The sequence below is a fragment of the Danio rerio genome, chromosome 8, assembly GCF_049306965.1.
Source record: "Danio rerio strain Tuebingen ecotype United States chromosome 8, GRCz12tu, whole genome shotgun sequence".
Classification (NCBI taxonomy): domain Eukaryota; kingdom Metazoa; phylum Chordata; class Actinopteri; order Cypriniformes; family Danionidae; genus Danio; species Danio rerio.
The window spans coordinates 37,763,599-37,783,452 of record NC_133183.1 but is presented as its reverse complement, the minus strand read 5'-3'; the positions used below and the strand labels follow the sequence as shown (position 1 = coordinate 37,783,452).

General features: G+C 35.3%; 1 protein-coding gene and 2 long non-coding RNA genes across 5 annotated transcripts in view; 1 reads left to right on the top strand and 2 right to left on the bottom strand.

The window, feature by feature from the left end:
- Positions 1-3,830: 3,830 nt before the first annotated feature.
- Positions 3,831-5,825, bottom strand: LOC141375759 (E3 ubiquitin-protein ligase RBBP6-like). The gene is made up of 7 exons (XM_073910708.1): positions 5,650-5,825; positions 5,360-5,456; positions 5,181-5,256; positions 4,946-5,034; positions 4,809-4,869; positions 4,567-4,706; positions 3,831-4,471 (listed from the first exon to the last, which is right to left on the bottom strand). Exons 1-7 carry the CDS (start codon positions 5,708-5,710, stop codon positions 4,297-4,299), a joined length of 699 nt encoding a protein of 232 aa, XP_073766809.1. The 5' UTR covers positions 5,711-5,825; the 3' UTR covers positions 3,831-4,296.
- Positions 5,826-6,241: 416 nt separating this feature from the next.
- Positions 6,242-10,470, bottom strand: LOC141375761 (uncharacterized). Of its 2 annotated transcripts, XR_012384490.1 has the most exons (6): positions 10,416-10,470; positions 9,055-9,160; positions 8,861-8,931; positions 7,474-7,658; positions 7,104-7,307; positions 6,242-6,596 (listed from the first exon to the last, which is right to left on the bottom strand). It is a non-coding gene; the product is annotated as an uncharacterized lncRNA (long non-coding RNA). The 2 variants fall into 2 exon arrangements; XR_012384491.1 differs by lacking the exon at positions 6,242-6,596 and having other exon boundaries at positions 7,112-7,307; positions 8,865-8,931.
- A 3,969-nt stretch (positions 10,471-14,439) lies between these two features.
- Positions 14,440-19,854, top strand: part of LOC141375766 (uncharacterized) — a 34,318-nt gene continuing 28,903 nt past the window's right edge. Inside the window, exons 1-3 of one of the 2 annotated variants that reach the window (XR_012384524.1) lie at positions 14,440-14,826; positions 14,924-14,964; positions 15,403-15,523. This is a non-coding gene — a long non-coding RNA (uncharacterized lncRNA). The remainder of the gene's footprint in view (positions 14,827-14,923; positions 14,965-15,402; positions 15,524-19,854) is intronic. The other variant, XR_012384525.1, reaches the window with a different exon arrangement.

Sequence of the window (19,854 nt, the reverse complement as noted above, 5' to 3'; positions counted from 1 at the left end):
AAAGTGTATTATTCTTCTTACAAATCAGGACATAGAAGGGGAGTAGCAATATTAATTTCGCAAAAAATACCATTTGAACACCTCTCAGAAATTTCAGACAAGGAAGGGAGATATATTTCAGTAACAGGGAAAGTTGAAGATATTAATATAACTGTATGTAATGTATATGCTCCCCCAGGAAGCAAGTTATCTTTCTATAGGAAAATAATTGACTTAATGATAGAAGGCAAAGGAATTGTTCAAAAAACTCTAAACTCACACCCCTACATAAAAAAATAAAAATTGTAATGAATGAGCTAGGTATAGTAGATCTCTGGAGAGATCTTTATCCAACAGGCCGTGACTACACTTTTTACTCAAACCCCCATGATGTATACTCACGAATAGATTATTTTTTTGTACTCAAGCGAGATCGACATAGAGTACAAACCTGTGATATTGGAACGATTGACCTATCTGATCATGCCCCTCTCTCTTGTACTATACATATTAGAGATAATCCAGGAAGAACATTGTGGAGATTAAATACAAATATGCTGAATAATCAACAATTTCAAACTCAAATTAAGGAAGATATAAAGTTATTTTTTACAGAGAATGATAATGGAGAAGTTAACCCAGCCATATTATGGGATACATTAAAAGCAGTCATTAGAGGTAGAATCATATCACTATGTGCTCAAGAAAAGAAACAAAAACGATTAAAATTAACAAACCTTAATGAAGAACTAAAAGATCTGGAATTACAACATAAGAAGGAAAAAAAATCTGATTTAATGACTAAAATAAAGAAAATCAGAAACGAGATAAATTTAATATATGCACAAGAAATTGTAAGAAAGATTAATTTTACAAAACAAAAATACTATGAATCTGGTCCAAAGGGCACTAAATTGTTAGCAAGAAGGATGCAAAAACAACAAATTGAGAGATCAATATACAAAATAAGGGATTTGAATTCTAAAAATACACTACACAAACAACATGAAATACAAAAGACTTTTGAAAACTATTACGAGCTCTTGTATACTCAGCCACATTTAAAGAACGCCCAACAAATAGAACAATTTCTCGATTCTATCAACCTACCAGTTGTAACAGAAGAACAAAATAAAATATTAACTGCTGAAATAACTGAAACTGAATTAGTCAACGCTATTTCTAATCTTAAATCAAATAAGTCACCTGGCCCCGACGGGTTTTCATCAGAATGGTATAAAACTTTTCGATCAAACTTAACTCCAAGCCTACTCCAAGCGTGCAATATCACTATAAAAGAGGGTAAGATGCCCCCATCATGGAATGAAGCAGTAATCTCTGTTTTACCAAAGGAGGGGGAAAGATAAATTAGAATGCGGTTCATATAGGCCAATCTCGATCTTAAATGTTGATTATAAATTATACACAGGCATTCTCGCCAAAAGACTGGAAAAGATTCTTCCGCAGCTAATACATAAAGATCAGACAGGTTTTATCTCGCAAAGACAAACTTATGATAATATTAGAAGATCCTTACATATACTAAATCATATATATCAGAACAAAATGGAGGCTCTTTTAATCAGTCTTGACGCGGAGAAGGCTTTTGACTCTGTAAATTGGTCTGTTTTATATAAAGCTCTTGAAAGATTTGGCATACATGAAAACTTTATAAAAGGCATTCGTACAATTTACAATAAACCAGTAGCCCGGATAAAAATAAATGGATACCTCACAGACACCATAACATTACAACGTGGGACAAGACAAGGATGCCCAATCTCACCATTGTTATTTGCTCTATATGTAGAACCTTTGGCACAATGGATAAGACAAACTAAAAATATTAAAGGTATAAACATAAATGGAGATATTCACAAGCTGGCATTGTATGCAGATGATATTTTGATTTATTTAAGCACACCCACAACCTCACTTCCTGAACTAATGACTTTACTGGAGAAATTTGGTTCCTATGCAGGTTATAAATTAAATATACAAAAAACACAGACCCTATCTTTTAAATATACACCCCCAGTAACTATAAAAGACAAATTGAATATGAAATGGGATCAGAAATCACTAAAATACTTAGGAATTCATTTAACAAAAGAGATTTCAACATTGGCAAAAGTAAATTATGATCCTCTACTAATAAATATTAAAAATGATATACACAGATGGAATGCCGTTTCTTTCTTGAGCTTTAGCCAGAGAATTGACGCAATAAGAGTGAATGTCCTTCCTCGATACCTCTATTTATTCCAAGCTCTCCCAACAGAAATACCCCAAACACATTGGTCAGAATTGAACAAGACCATTTCTAGATTCATTTGGCAGGGGAAAAAACCAAGGATTAAATTAAAAACAGTAGAACTTCCAAAGGAACAAGGAGGAATGGCTTTACCCTACTTTAAGGATTACTTTTATGCAGCCCAGACTAAATATCTGGTTAACCTATGTAACCCAACATATCAAGCAAAATGGAAAGACATTGAAATTACACTAATGAATGATCCTCCATTACAAGCGATATTGGCACATAAAAACCTGGGGGGATACATAGAAAAAACGCAAAATTTATGGATTAAAGCCCAATTAAAAATTTGGAACATTATAAAAGAAGAATACAAACTGAATGATAAACTACAAATAATTCAATGGTGTGCTTATGACACTGAATTCAAACCAAATCAAATGGACTATAGATTTAAATCCTGGATTTCTAAAGGAATATTAACATTCTACTCACTCACAGAGAAAGGCCTTTTGAAAGATTTTGAAAGTCTGAAGAAAGAATATAACCTGGATAAATCTGATTTTTATAGATACCTTCAATTACGTAACCACTTTGAAAATAATATTAAAATTAAAACAGATCTGGATGACTCAATACTGAAAATTTTTATAGATGCCTACAAAGGCAGTGGGAGTAAAGGTATAATTTCAAAACTTTATAAAGGATTTAGATCGATTAAACCCCATTCAACAGAATATGTTAAAGAAAAATGGGAAAAGGAAAGTAATGCCATTATTACGGTGGAAGAATGGTTAGACATATGTAGATTTACATCAAAATGTACTAATTCACATATGTGGAGAGAATTTGGATGGAAATGTCTAATGAGATTTTTCATCACGCCAAAACAAAGAGCATACACCACAGGAAAGAACACTAAGTGCTGGAGACTATGCGGGTCTCAGGAACCTAATCACTGGCACATTTTTTGGGAATGTACAGTAATAAAGCATTTTTGGGTAGAAGTACATGGAGTAATAGAAAACATACTTAATATTACACTACCCTTTCAATTTATAGTTATTTATTTTGGAAGCTCTGATATCCAAATATGTAAATCTGATAAATACTTACTTGATATTTAAATACTCGCAGCCAAAAAAGCAATTACAAGACACTGGTTACTTCCTGAATCCCCAACAACCCAAGAATGGCTAGAGATAGTATATAATATCTATGTGATGGAAAAAATTACATTCTCCCTTCGACTCCAAATTAATACATTTAGAAACATCTGGTCCAAGTGGACTGATTACGTTAGATTGCTCCATCCAATCTTCATAGAAATATAAAACTATTACTATCTAATTCCCATCCACATAACAAACATTTTTCAATTTACGACCCATCGCACGCCCCCTCTTTATCATCTTTTTAAATTAGTAATTCACAGTTGATAGTAACCTAAAGTTGAATGAATAAATAAAGATTTGACCCTCTCTGACCTATGGAAATTTAGTATTGATATTATTTATGTTACCATTTTACTGTTATTTTCATATATTGTATTTGATGAAACCTTTATTTATTTATTTTTTTTTATTTATTTTTTGTGTTCTGTTACTTTAGAGTTTGTGAAAAAGAAAAATGTTAAGCAGTGGGAAATGTTTTCTCTTAAGTGGTATCATTGTACTGTGTTTATTGCTACTACAAATAAAAAGTTATAAAAAAAAAAAAAAAGAAAAACACGACTGAGCACTAATAGTGTACTCAACACTTTACACTGACATTTGAAGGATCACCTGACATTAAAGACTGAAGTAAGAACGCTGAAAAAAACCCATCAGATTTTAGCCCAGAAGAGTTTCTCTTTTCCTAAATTAAAGCAAAACTTCATGATATTGTGTTTATGAATTCATTCGTGTGTGTGTGTGTGTGTGTGTGTGTGTGTGTTGCACTGCTGGAGTGAAGGTTAACCAGTCCACACAGTTCATGCGGCTATAATCTTTATTATCTTTTATTAATAAACTATGTACAATATTTACACGTCGGCTCCAGGTCTCTTGGATGAAGGTCTCTCAGCGACGTGGTCTCTTCTGGTCGCCGCGCGTCTCTGGTGAAGATGGGGAGCGGGACCGTTTCCCTCCGGCGTCCCGGACCGAAGATGCCGCACCTGCTGAGGACGAGGAGGGCAAAGGCTCGGTCTGGCAGGAGAAGGACGGCCTCTTTCTCTTCTCAGCAGCATAGGCCTCACTGAACAGATCGAGCGCAAACACACACAAGCAGACATCATGTGAGATTTGGACAAACACTAGAACATGCGGCTATGCCAAGTACAGTTTACTCACGCGTCTATGATGGGAATGACGTATCGGCCGCTGCCGTCTATCATGACTCCCTTTCGGTCTGGGTCGTCCACCTCCAACAGGAAGCTGCGGGGAATCCCTGTGCTCTTCCGGATGCGCTTGTGCGGCGCGGAGCGGCTGCCCTGTGAATTGAGGAGTGACAGTCAAACTCTGAGCAAACAATCTGACTGATGAGGACAAGAGCTCAAGTTCACAGCAACCGTGAGCTTGGAAAACCCAGTTACCACATTAGTGGGGCAGTGCCTAATGTGGTGTCCCGGGATCCCAAGCAGCCTCATGGCCTCACTAGTGAACATCAGAACCATGAGAATCAGCTCAGACATCTCTCACAAAGCAAACCTGTCAGTGTCTGAACGCTCACCTGCTGGAGTAGTAGCACAGGCTGGACTGGTACATCACCGCTTTCAGCTTGTCCTCCTCTGACGCCTTTGCCTCAGCCAGATTCTCAGTCTGTTTCACAGGCATTTGCACATTTGAATCTTTTTCACCCTCAACCCTTCAAACAATCTCAAATCTCCCTAAGAAGCTGAGTGCGTGTGCGTATATTGTGTGCTTTACATTGCGTTTTGCTATTGTGCTATTCATTTGTTCAATACCTTCAACAACTGCTCCAGTGAGAGGAGTGAAGGATCAGCTCTAGGTGAAGGTTCACGCCAGCGTCCAGCTTGATGTCTGCAAAACAAAGGAGCTTGTGTGACTAAAACACCAGGGACAGACCAGGAGTCTTCATATAACATCTAACAGAGGACGCGTGTGCTCATTTCACAGCACTTACCCAACAAATCTTCTGTTTGAGGACTTCAGTCCCGCCGCAGGGATCCGTCTGATGATGACCGACGTGTTTTTAGGGATGAGAGCATCATCTGTGTATTCTGACAGCAAAATAAAATCAGAATCAGCACATAATTATGGAGCACGGTATACTTTGAGAGCCATTAGCCTTTTAAAACAGCCAAAACATCCCTACATGTCAGCATCAGCACCACCTTACAGCTTCCAGAAGTGTCTGATGTAACGCATCTAATGTTAGCGTAGAACAGTTGAAGTGTCTTTTCCTCAACTCACCTTCATCAGTCTGGGCGTTGCTGATCTTCAGCTGGCAGAACTTCAGCCTCTTGCTCCTCATGATCTGCCGCTTCAGCTCCCCCGCGCTGATGTTGAGGCCTTCAAACTGGAGCGAGTCGTAGGTGAGTCGACTCTGGAACCTGTAGTGAACACAAGACACCCAGATAGCAAAATACACTCGGGCCAGTTCCGGCTAGATTGTCGCCTGCCGGAGACTTACCCCTCGGCCCAATTCCGGCTGCCGGACTCGGGCCGGATGCCTGTGGACTCACTGCCCGATTCCGGCCCGAATCAAGCGGGCCAGATGCGGCGGCCGTAAGCGAGCCGACGCTGCGCATCCGCGCCGGAATCGGCGCGAGGGTAATGTGCGCTGCGGCCCGGAGCTGGCGCGACTCCGTATTTTTACACCTTATAAAACCTTTTGGTATTACATTGGTACTTGATATATGGTATTACAACCATTTGAATTTATATAACAGCAAACACAGGCTATAATGTAAACACACAGTGTAAGCACTGCGTTTAACCTTTGAATAAAGTGTAAACTGCATACATATTCTGTAACGAAAATAATCAGACAAATTACAAAATAAATAAATGTTAAACGTTTATTGATTGCAAGAAAAAAACAGTACTAAAATTTTATAAATAATTTTGTAGTGCACAAGAATATCAATATAAAAACAACAATAAAACACAATAAAGACACACAGAAAGATTTAAACAAAAAATTTAAAAATTACACACAAACACAGATGTTTTTAAAACAACCCTGTTTTCCCAATAGACTTGAATTAAAAATTTGTACAAACAGCTAAATTTTATATAAACCTAAATATAGAAACCAATTTAAGATATAGCAAGAAACATCTTAAAAATACCAATGACAATCCGTAAAATATCCAAGTCAAACTTGTAAAAAGTACTGCAGAATTCTGAAGAAACATCTTGAAACATTTTTTAATAAAACATTAAAATAATAATAAACAAACAAATATATATATATATATATATATATATATATATATATATATATATATATATATATATATAATTGCAGAAGTATAAAATCAAACTTATTTTTAAATAAACTTGAACAAAATCAATTGCACAAACAGCAAGACATGAGTGAGATGATTATACATTTCATATATATACACGTCCTGTGCAATTTATATTTATAATTTTATTTGTATTACGTTTATTAAAAATGTATCAAGATGTTTCTTCAGAATTTGGCGCACACACATACATACATACTATACATATATACACACACACACACACACACACACACATATATACATATACATATACATATATATATATACACATATATATATATATATATATATATATATATATATATATATATATATATATATATATATATATATATATATATATATATATATATATATATATATATAAATGCAAATGCAAATGAAAGAAACAAATTGTTCAAGTATCAGGGAACATCCTAATACACTTAAAATGTTGTTTAAAAAATAAAACAAAATAGTGATGTAGACATTTGACACATTAGCTTTCTCTTCTTTCTTCCTCCATCCCTGTCAGGGGCAAGTTGTAGCTACCTTGTAATGCATTTTTCCACTTCTTTATCAGTGGCGTGGTATGGACATTTGTCCTCACTCCATCTGTGATTAAAAGATAAACAGATAATTAGTAGTTAACAAGTAAAAATGTAAAAAAAAAAGAAAAAATAAGGAAAAAGTAGGCTACCTACAAAGCAAAAAAAAAAAACAATAAAAAAAAAACAAATAAACTTAAAACAGTTTGAAATTAGCAAGAGCTTGAACTTACTAGTTTCTTCATTTGTTTGGGCTGCTCCTTTAGTTGATTTTCAAGCTTTTCTAAATCAAATTGGCCAAAGGAAGGTCAAATGTGTTTACATCTGGAATTTCATCACGTCTGTTTTGGTTTTGTGAGAATCAGGCCCAGCTGCTGCTTTATGACGTTGCATGATTTTAAAACTTCAGTCAGTCGTGCTAAAAAAGAAAAATAACAGATTAGTATAAATCAACCTGTAGCTTATTCTCATACAACTTCTGTAAATACAACAGTGGGTTAGACACTGCTGATATTCTCTAGTTGATCTTTACTTTCTAGCTGCATTAAACCTTAACAAATTTAGTGATGTCTTCAATTCTTACAAAGACATCATGAGATGCAATAAGTTCTGTCTTGATCTCAAACTGCACTAGAACAAAGACTGTAAATGTTCATAGGTGTACTGCAGGAGTGTCCAAACTTTTTGGGCCGAGGGCCAGATGCAAAAAAACAAACGTTGTGGCGGGCCAAATTTTACATACATCACACAGACACACACACATATATATATATATAAAAATACAGTTGAAGTCAGAATTGTTAGCCCCCCTAAATTATTAGCCACCGTTTATTTTTTCCCCAATTTCTGTTTAACGGAGTTAAAAAAAAATTTTCCACACATTTCTAAACATATTAGTTTTAGTAACTCATTTCTAATAACTGATTTATTTTATCTTTGCCATGATGACAGTAAATAATATTTGACTAGATATTTTTAAGACACTTCTATACAGCTTAAAGTGACATTTAAAGCCTTGACTAGGTTAATCAAGTTAACTAGTCAAGTTAAGGTAATTAGGCAAGTTATTTTATAACAATGGTTTGTTCTGAAGACTTAAGGGGCTAATAATTTTGACCTTAAAATGGTTCATAAAAAAATTTAAACCGCTTTTTATTCTAGCCGAAATAAAACATAAGTCTTTCTCCAAAAGAAAAAATATTATCAGACATACTGTAAAAATGTTCTTGCTCTGTTAAACATCATTTGGGAAATATTTAAAAAAAGAAGAAATAAATCAATGAGGGGCAAATAATTCAGACTTCAACTGTGTGTAGATAGATAGATGGACAGACAGACAGACAGATAGATAGATATATAGATCATAACAAGAACTGCTGCTTAATTGAATGCATGTAATAGCGACACCCGGTGGTTATTTATTGAATTACGTTCATTTTTGTATAGCGGGCCAGATTCTATTGATATTTATAAAAAGCCTCGCGGGCCATAGTTTGGACACGCCTGGTGTACTGGAATGTACAGTATCTGTGCATCTTGATGGTGGTCTTAAGATTTCTGCCATAGTCATTGATGGTGATGGTACTTGTGGTGCTGCATTGATTTCTGAAATCTTCATACCTGCCTTTTATCCAGCCTCTTTGTTCCAAGTAATTTTTCTTCATCACGGTATAGATGCGTCTATACTGTCCCTTGATCAGATACATTTACAAAACAAAAATCACTTTAGTATAGTGCCAGGGCAAAACTCACAGGTTGTATTAGATCAATGACATAATGTAGACAGTATGTGTTTAAAATAATTGCAAACAAACCTGTTCTGTCTTTAGATGTATGACAGGCGATCATCATCCTCATCTGTCTACCAGTCAGAAATCACAGTTGCGTGTGGATGTTTGAGTCGAGCTTCCTCATATGCATCTATAATAAAACATCACATTGTTGTTAACCTCCCGTAAAGAAAAGTTCAAATCCTGAAATACTATCAAAGTTAATTAATGCATATAATACCTATAGTGTAAATAATCAGTACACAGAAGGTTGCACAAGATTTATTCGGAGATTCATGCAGAGCGACAGCCTTATGAATCTGAGACATAGATTTGTAAGATGGCCAAGCACATGCATTATTCTGTACCCATGAAGATTAACCTACCATTGTGAAAAATGTTTGATGATGATAGCCAATAACAATAAACCATTTCAGCTGTTTGTGAAGCAATTAGTAATGTAATGTCTGAAAAGCTCAATCTATGTTGAAAATGTATCAGCAGTTTACAGCTTATAATAAACTTTTAGCACACAACTATAACATGCCTATTCATGTTCAAAAGAGTGTGCCATTGACTTCTTTGGTCGTGATGTTCTGCAAAATGATCTCACTAACCTTTGTTAAACAAGAACAACAAGACTTAACCAACAAATATTGTTACTCATTCATTTAAATCAGAACTTATCACTGTCAATAACATAAAAAAATAAAAAATAAAAAAAAACATCAAAATCTGCTTTAAGACGTTCAGTTTTACATTAACTGACCATTACAGCTTGAACAAAAGAAATAATTGATTCACATAGGCTAACACATATGAATTAAAGTGCACACTAATATATTTCTCTTGGATAATTTAAAGAGAATAGTAAACAGTCGAGTTTTGATCATTTTTCGTGACTAACTGCATAAACAAGATAAACAATAATATTTTATTAATCCAAAACGATTAGTTTTTATTTACACATAATCACAGAATTATTACTGTTGGATAAGTATACGCCTGTACAATGATTTTTTTCAACATCCACCGTACTTTATAATGTTAAATCAGGAAAAAACACGTTTTGCCTTGTTAGTTAATGGATTCGTCTACAGAAACTTTCTTTAACACAAAGTTAGCATACACACAAATTCGTTTCATATTTCTTTAAAATAATTAAAATAGTTTTCAGTTACTACACACGTTACAATCTAACATTGTGTAAAAGGAAAAGGAACTTTCAGACGTGTTTGTAACTGTTAGCGTTAGCATACATTAGCTCCAGTCGTGTTTCTTAAAGCAAGTTACATTTCGTATCAAACTGTTTTAAATTACTAAACGCTGTTACAACCAAACACCGTGGAAATGTTTTAAGCTCTAAATTCGCTAATTATACAGTACACAAGCAGTAAAAAGCTTACCTCTCTGACCTGAATCCACGTGAAGTCTTTAAAAAACCAAACTTTTTCTTCTTGTGATCTTCGTGCCATGGTGGTTGACAACCAGCTTTTTGGAGCATTACCGCCACCGTCTGGATTGGAGTGTGGATCATGAGTTTAGTCACGCATGTGTTTATTATGAAACCAACTTCTGCTTTAAAACAAAAACAGTCAGCACAGGAGCGTGCTATCTCAAAAATAAGCGAATTTTACATAGTTTTTCTCTAGATGACATGTATAATCTATTTATAAATAATATTGTTTTGTTTGCGTCTAAACATTGCGACCATCCACACTAAATATTCTTTTTTTTTTTTTGCTATCGTACCATGAATATTTTCTCAAATTATCATTAAACGTGGAGCTAACAGATTACTAGATAAAATAAGAACTTAATCGGTTGCCATCAGCCTTAATCGGTTGCCATATGGTTGACCGGAATCGGGCCAGTGCTTTACAGCCGCATCACAACCGCATGTGCGCGAGCGAGCTGCGGGCCGCACTCGGCCCGGATAACACTCGCCGATGCCGAGTCGGAGCCGGAGGCGCCGGAGGGCAGCCGAGCTCGGGCCGATTACTGCCTGCTATCTGGGCATACTGAACACAAACACAAAGCACAGCGTAATAAAAAGGGTCAAACCTGAGTGATGGGAACAGCAGGCGATCAATCGACGTATCCAACGATCAATAATATCGATAATCTGGAAAAATTGTCACGGAGGACGCAGAGATCAGATGCCAATCGACACAGCGAGATTCAAACAACACCCACAGGACGGTTGTCATGGATGCTGATGATGAACACGTGACGCATGCGCTGTACAACTTCCGGCAATATTATCATTATTAATATTAATTTTATTGATAGTAGTAGTAAAATCATTGCGATAAGTATAATAAAATAAACAGCAGAACAGTTGGCCATCTCTGAATAATACACAGCGACGTTTCCCTGCACGAACGATTCAGGCCTTCGCCAAGAAGACTCGGGTGAGTCGATGATTCAGGGATTGATTCAACTGTCCGTTCATCCTATTGGCTTCTTTGGCTGAATGAATCGTTCAATGCTTTACTCAAATAAAGCGGCCTCTTGCTGCCACCTATTGGGGGTTTGCTTTTTTGTTTTCAAAAGTACTTTGACACTTTTTTAAAGGCACCTTTAAGTTCATTTTTGCACAAAAGCTCGTCTCTGTGCGTTCCAAATGGTTTGAAATTTCCTTAGCACATGGTTTTCTTGATGCGTTTGAAATTTTCAATGTAAATCCACTCGTACTTGCATTTGATCTTTATTATGCCTTAAAATCAAAACTATACTAAAGGTGTCTTATCCAAATGCAGATTTTCATTCAAAACGTTATGACAGAACCATATTACTTTACAGTGGCCCATGGATATATATATATATATATATATGTGTGTGTGTGTGTGTGTGTGTTGCTTGTTTCTTATTTACCCATGCAGTGACTTTTAGGCATAAATACTATGTAGGCTTGCTAAAGGGTTGCATGAGAAATGTCATCATCGTGAGAGCTTGACTTTTTTTTTGTCGCTGCCTTTAGTTGTGGTGAAATGAGATGCATCATGTCGTTTATCTGTTTGTGCAGTCTGTACCTTCATTTCTGAATCGTGTGGCATCGTACTTGAAGCCAAGTCATTTAGCCCAAGGCATAGTTGTCTTAGAATGAGTAGTTTGCTGATCAAATTCCACATTTTGATGAGGCAAAACACATCTTGGATGTTTTAATTACTATTTTAGGTGAAAAACAAAACAATGAGATTTGTGTAAAATCTAAAGTTAACCAAGTCCAGCCCGCCATCTTGTCCTGCCTCTCAGTTCTCTTAAGCCTTGGGCTGGCTCTGTGAAGTGGCCTCTTTTGGGCTCATCATTGAAGACCGGACGAGCTGCAACATTTCGTTCTGCCAGGTTCTGGGAGTAGATGAGCATGTCATCGGTCTAGACTATGGTCAACTTGTGAAGTTACTCATACACCTCCGCTCATGGCATATTACCATTAAAATGAAACTTTTCCAGCAGAATATGACGCTCTAAAAAAAAAAACTCCATCGGCACTGGTAACTATGAAAAACACGACTGAGCACTAATGGTACACTCAACAATTTACACTGACATTTGAAGGATCACCTGACATTAAAGACTGACGTAAGAACGCTGGAGGAACATCAAATTTTAACACGGAAGAGTTTTTTTTGTCTCTCTCAAATTAAAGCAATATTTCTTAATCTTGTTGTTTTTTTTTTTTTTTACTGTACAGTTGCCCCAGGTGTTTATCAGGTGTGATGCCTGCTCATCTGACCTTTGACCTCGGCACTCAACTGCTGCCAGTTTTCTTTCAATGCCATGAGATTTCTGAATTCTACATGCAGGAACCGATGCATTCCTTTTTTTTCCTTTTTTTTTTTTAAACAAAACAGATATGGCAGACACGGCCAAACATTGAAACTTTGGAGGGCATTGAGGGGAAAAAAAAGCACAATATCATCAAGGGGAATAAAAGGTTTGATCAAAGCGTGCGTTTACACACGTTCATTTAAATATAGACAAAACCAACATTGGGTTATTTTTGTTATTAGATTTAAAATGCACGGACCCTATTTGACCCAGTGTTCATATATACATATGTTTTTATGAATGAATATTTTTGCATATAAAAGATAATAAAAGACTGACTAGACAGATTAGATAGTTTAATAGACAGATTGACACGTGTAGTCATTCGTTCCTGTGTATTTGATGACTAGCTTCCAGCAGTATCTGGCTGCAGACTTGCATGCAATCTGAGACACAAAGCACTCAGCGGAGCTAGTGAGGTCACTGTGAGAGGCGGGGTTAGGGGTGCACACTCACTGACAGCCTAGATTTAGCCTGGTTTTAACCAAGCCGTCTATTAGACTTTTAACCCTTATGTATTGTTCATATTGTTCAAGTGGCTGTTTTTGCCCCCAATGACCTCCATTATAACTAAACTTGTTTTAATTGCAAAGCCATGACACCAGATAGTAACTCATTCTTTATTGTTGGTGGTTTCCCTGTTGGGATGAGATAAAATGAGTCATTTTTACTTTTGATGGTCAGTTGGCACCTTTAAACACCCCAAAAAAATGCTTGCTGGGATGGTACCAAGAGGCTGTGCTCACTTCTGGACAGAGGGGGTGTAGACTTGCAGCTAGTGCCGATAAGAGGTGCAGACGCTGAGGCTGTTCTGTACGCGAGTGTTGAGGTTTTGAAACATCAGCTGACAGCGTGTAGGTAGAGAGTAGCAGGTTCTGGGAGTAGATGAGCTTGTCACCGGTGTAGACTTTGACCGACTTGTGAAGTTACTCACAAGACCTCCGCTTATGGGACATTACCATTCAAATGAAACGTTTCCAGCAGAATATGACGCTTTAAAAAACTCCATCGGCACTGGTAACTATGAAAAACACGACTGAGCACTAATAGTGTACTCAACACTTTACACTGACATTTGAAGGATCACCTGACATTAAAGACTGAAGTAAGAACGCTGAAAAAAACCCATCAGATTTTAGCCCAGAAGAGTTTCTCTTTTCCTAAATTAAAGCAAAACTTCATAATATTGTGTTTATGAATTCATTCGTGTGTGTGTGTGTGTGTGTTTGTGTTGGCATATGTGGTTTATGGAACCAATTTTCAGGTTTACCCACCAGCATTATGAGACCATTTAGTTTATGAGACCATTTTTGGTGGTCTCATAAACTAAAAATTTAAGTGGATATTAAAAATGGTTTAAATGATGATTATTCATTACAATGACCTAAATGATAATTATAAGACTTGTTTCAAAAGTTTACATTGTTATTTGGTTATTATTACACTTGGTGTGCTTTTTATGACCTTTACAAATATGGTCTTGTAAACCATGATGTGTATGTGTGATCTTTGAACAGCGCCTCTGTAGGCGGAACTTGGTACTGCATTTCTATACACACTCGCGCCAAATCTTACACAATTTCGCGCCATACATTCAATCGCGGGAAAACGTCCCTCATGAAGACTGTGGACGTGACAGTCGCGCTTCAAGCAGTGAAACATCAAACAAATAAGTCATTTGTTTTTAATACTTTGTACATTATTTATTATTATATGTACTGTATTATTCCACTTGTTATTCAAAATAGCAAGTTTATTTATATATTTATATCCGGCGCGTACTGTTTTAGACAATAATAATTAGTGACTGGGAACAGAAGATGAGAACAAATAAACGTTAGAAATAGGTGTTTGTAATGGCAGCATCAGACGTAGTTCTTCAAAATGTGTATTTGCTAATAATAGCACGCGCTCGGCCTGTATCTGGCTCGGAAGCGCCGGTGTCGATTTCACCCAGAACCGGGCAGAGCTCACTCCTCCGCGGTAAACAATTCGCCGTCTGATTCCATGAGATGTAACGTTATGATAGATGCACTATGTAACTGTGATTTTTTTTCTACACATACTTTTATGTGAGAAGCAATGACCATTCGAATATGGTATAAATAACATGGTAACAAGGTATATTAAACATAAATATGACGTAGAAACAATTTACTAAACTTGAATTATTAAGCATGATTGAACAAAATGTTTGAATTTAGTAATGTAAATGTGTGGTTTTATTTTTTCTAATGTTTTTTTGTGATAAACTTGTGTTCAGTTAAACTGTACATTTGAATAAATGAACTTTTATTATGAAAAGAGGTTAACTTACCCAAGTTAAATAACTTTATTTGATCAAATTGTCAAAATTGTGCACTACTAACTTATATTTTGTTAAATGGTTTGAAATGTGATAACTGTATTATGAAATTTGATAACTATATTACTATTTTCTGTTTTGGTCTTCTTTAGAGAATTTTACACTACGTCACATATATTAATACTGCTTTGCATATGTGGTATTGTATTGATATTATAAACTGTGAAGTTTAACCTTATATAATATTTTAACAGTGAATGAATGGTGGTAAGAGTCAAAGCAGAGGATTAAATCCTTTGAAAGATGCTGCTCATCATGTGAGGTTGGGGAAGGATAAAGACATGCTTACGTGGAGGTACATCAGTGACATCAAAGGTACCAAAGTTTTGTACATGTTTTTTCTTACTGCAGGTAGTCCCCAGTTATTGTTTCACTATAAGCATAGTGTATAAAATGTTAAGATGCAAAAAGGAGTTTAATTTAACACAAAAAAATTAAGTCATGAATGATGATTTGATGACAAGACATTATAAATGTCAACAAATAACATTTAAATAATAATAATAATAAAAAGAAATGTCCTAATTGAAAACCACACTTTAAAATGTTAATGTTTAATTTAAGAGTCTAAAAAATGCTAATATTAATGATTTCCATATTAGTGAAAAGTTAAAACTATTAAAGATTGTACACTATCCAGGGCCTGATTAACCAATGGTTAATAACACACATTGATGGAATAAGCCATTTACACAAATTTTGTCAGACAAGTGATGTCTGACCGACAGAGACAACATAACTAAATAGCGCCAGTGGTGTAGCTTGTAATGCACAGCAACATGTTTTGACGCGATTGATCATCAACTCGAGTTCTAATATACCGTCTGCTGAACTTATTCTTATTTTTTTTCTCCCCATTGGATATCAGATGGGAAATACATTTATTTTTAGGAAACATTTTAAAAAAAATTAAAATAATGCAAATGTTAAATAAAGTCACAAGTGCCTCGTGTGTTTTGATGATGTTTATCTTATTTCTCTAAATAGGTATTTTAAATATATAATAAAGTTATTTTCAAATGTTAGCAACATCTTAATAGAATTCATTTGTATTTATTTATTTGTGACGTTAGTCACTAGGGGTGTAACGGATCACTGTTGATCCGTGATCGATACGGATCACAACCCACGGTTCGGAATGCGCGTGACCCGTAGATTAATAACTTTTTTTGAACTTGTAGGTTAATCCAACATTTATAACAATCGCAGAGAGATCGCCTCCCGTGTCATTCAAATTGCATGAATGAAAGCATTTTGGCTTCCCTGTAAAATATAATGATGACGTTGTGGGACCTACATAAATGCTTTTGGCTATTAAGGTGTTTTTTTGTCACTGTTTGTTTAGCCTGCATTAATGCATTCATTATGGTAAGAATAAAATCACTGTTTAATGAAACAAGATGCTGGTGAAAGCAACTACATTGTGTAACCAACAGATGGCGACAAACAAACATCAAAACTATGTAATTGAATAGGTTTTCAAATATAATACACCTACAGTATAATGAAACATGAAGTTTTATGTGTGAATTGTTGAATCATTAATTGAAGATAAATATATGTTGTGCAAGATTTCTATACATTTTGCATTATCAGCAACAGTAGCAAAGATCATATTTCATATTGAATACTTTTTTTTAGCTGGTTATTTCCTGATTTTTATTTTTTATTAAAATTACAGGTTCTATTTTCTGTTTGTTAAAAGCAATGTTTTATGCAGTAACATTTTTGTATAAATGGAAAGCAAATTGTCTCCTCCCTTTTTTGCTGATCCAAAAAATGGTCCGATCCATAACTCAAAAAACGTAGAGTGATCCGAACTGCAGATTTTGGATCCGTTACACCACTATTAGTCGCCCTTTCCCAAACCCTGGTTAGCCTGTCGATTATCATTTGCCACAACTAGCGCTACTTCACCCATATTCTCCTACCTCATGGCTCTGTTGAAGAGCATTTAATAGGTTGCACATGTCTTAATAAAGGTTGCCTCCCTCTCTTTAAAAACATTTTTTTTAGAAACTAGGCATTTCCTCTTAGCAAATAGTCAATATCATATATTAGGGGTGTAACGATACACTCAGCTCACGATACGATGTGTATCACGATATAGTGTTCACGATTCGATATGTATCACGATATTTGGAATAAAAATTGAAAATTTAACTGAAATGCAAATTTTACCAAGTAAACTATTTTTTATGTATTTCTTTTGTTTCAACTTGTTAAACTGAACCTTCTTTTAGAAAATATATTAAACAGGCCTGTCTCTGGAAAATAAAACAATTTAAAAACTTCTTAAAAAATATTATTGAAATGACAGAGACAAAATTAAGGAACAATTTAAGTAAAGGTGCAAAAAAATAAGCTTTCTATTCAATTGAATTTAACAGTGAGAGCTTAAGGCTTTGCTTGGTCACTTGCGTTTTTTGTGTGTGCAAAAAAAAATCTACATTTCCAGGTAATCAGCAGTTCTATAAGATAATCCTGAACTTATGTGTATCTGTCTGAGAGGCTATCAAGTGTATCATGTTGACGTGCATTTTTGTGTACCTCTGTACTCAAATTTAGCTTTAAAGGGTTAGCTCGTCGTAATCATAACTCTAAAATCGATATGATTGTTTAAATAATGTGTACGTTTTCGGTTTCATTTACACTGCTAAGTGCTGTTCAAACTTCCCACGCTGCTCCTGAAAGATCACTCTGTTCCACAAACTGAATGTTGTTTACTACTTTATTAGTCACAACCTGCAGGTTCTGTTCACTGAAGCAGACGCGCGCGTATGGCAAGCCGTTTTAGCATTTAAACCTTTGTTCTGACTATCCATAAATATATGTAATTAATATTTAATTAAATTCATTTAGAGATATCTCTAATTATATTTTGACTAGTCGAATTATAATTATGACTAGTCAAAATATAATTAGAGATATCTCTAAATATATTTATGGATAGTCAGATCAAAGGTTTAAATGTTAAAACGGCTTGCCATACGCACGCGTCTATCATAGTCCGCCCTTTGTAGTAACAGCTCACGGTCAGCTCATGTCATGTGTGATTTTGCGGCCGCCAATACATCATATGAAGACAGAATGATATTTTAGGGTGAATTGTACCTTATAAATACAGTATGTGACTCTTTCAACACCATTAGGAGGTATCCCTGTCGCTGTGCAAAGTATGTAAATCACTGTGAAGACTTTAAAACTTAGGATGTGTGACCCAGTATGCGTGTCAAAAAGCGGACGAGTCTAAAGCAATTACTGTACAACCGAAATGTTGCCAGACGTCTGATTTTGAGAGGATGGGCCATCCTCTATTTCAACTCCACTCATCTTGGTTTGCTAACATTACTGCTGCTGCAATCTGAACTCACGTGCGACAGCAGGTGGAACGTAGCTCACGTGCAAACAGCTCAACTAATAAGAGAAAACGGACGTCATATCGTAATCATATCGTCATAACGCCACGATGCATATCGAGACATTTTTGCATCGCAATAAATCGTACAACGATAAATCGTTACACCCCTATCATATATTATTATTATCATTGTATTTAAATTGTCAGAAAATGTCACCATGTATAAAAAGCATGCAGATTTTTTCCTTTCCTTCTTTACTTTTTTTAACTAAACAGCATGCTTTAATTGGTGAAGTGCTTGTAAGTTTTGAAATAACCTGCACTGAATTGAGCGGACTGTAGTGTAGTATTTGCCGTAGATCAAAATGAGTGAACAAGTGGATTTGGCAATCACAAGAGAAAAAGAGGAGAGGGTGCATCTTTATTGAGGCATGTTTCATGTATTCACTCCTTCAAACAGACCCATGATGAGGAGAATGAGAGTATAGAAGACGTTATGGTAATGTTATGTGCAAGCTAGCATTAACCAGGTGGAGGATGCTAATGGCAGTGCAGACTGGATTCATCGTGTGTCTGAGGGCGTACTCGCACTGTACAGTTGCCATGAACCAGGCTGAAGCATGCTTTTCCCCCCTTCCGTCTCCCCCTACGGCCTGCACTCACATTGCATTCGTGCCTGGGCAGTCTTATGTCAACGAACGTGCTGTTCAGTAAGCGCTCTCGCAAAGCACAGTGGAGAATAGTAATAAATACCTTTTAAAATATATATTTTAGTACTGCTTCAGTTAACTTGAACAAGTGTACTTATACCATCAATTTTCATTTTCATAAGAAAATTTTCATTTTCTTAAAAAATAAGTAAAATCTTTGTAGACTATATATATATATATATATATATATATATATATATATATATATATATATATAATTTATTTAAAAAATGTGGGCAATATATTATAGATTTGTTTTGAAAAAAATGTATTCTATTCTTATTTTTTTTAATACAGACCTCTTGAGTTCTTAATCCGGGCCTGACACTATCAAATAGTAAAGTATTAGATAATTGTTTTGGGCCAGTTTCCTGTACAGTGTACTTTTTGTGCACTATTAAACCAACATAATGAATTTTTTCAATGATTTAGTTTCTTCTGTATCAGTTTTCACTGTCCAGAAAAGTTTGTGATGCATACTCTGTGGAGTTTTATTTGGCAGAGTTACAATTTTAATCTTGTATAAAAAAAAGTACCTTGTGTTTAATTTTAAAACATTGTTCTGCACGATATCA

Coding starts and splice junctions, on each gene's coding strand:
- LOC141375759 (XM_073910708.1), bottom strand. CDS start 5,710: ATGAGGAGCAAGAGGCTGAAGTTCTGCCAGCTGAAGATCAGCAACGCC. Junction 5,457..5,649: donor CAACGCCCAGACTGATGAAG/GTGAGTTGAGGA, acceptor TTTTGCTGTCAG/AATACACAGATGATGCTCTC. Junction 4,707..4,808: donor GGCACTGCCCCACTAATGTG/GTAACTGGGTTT, acceptor CTCAATTCACAG/GGCAGCCGCTCCGCGCCGCA.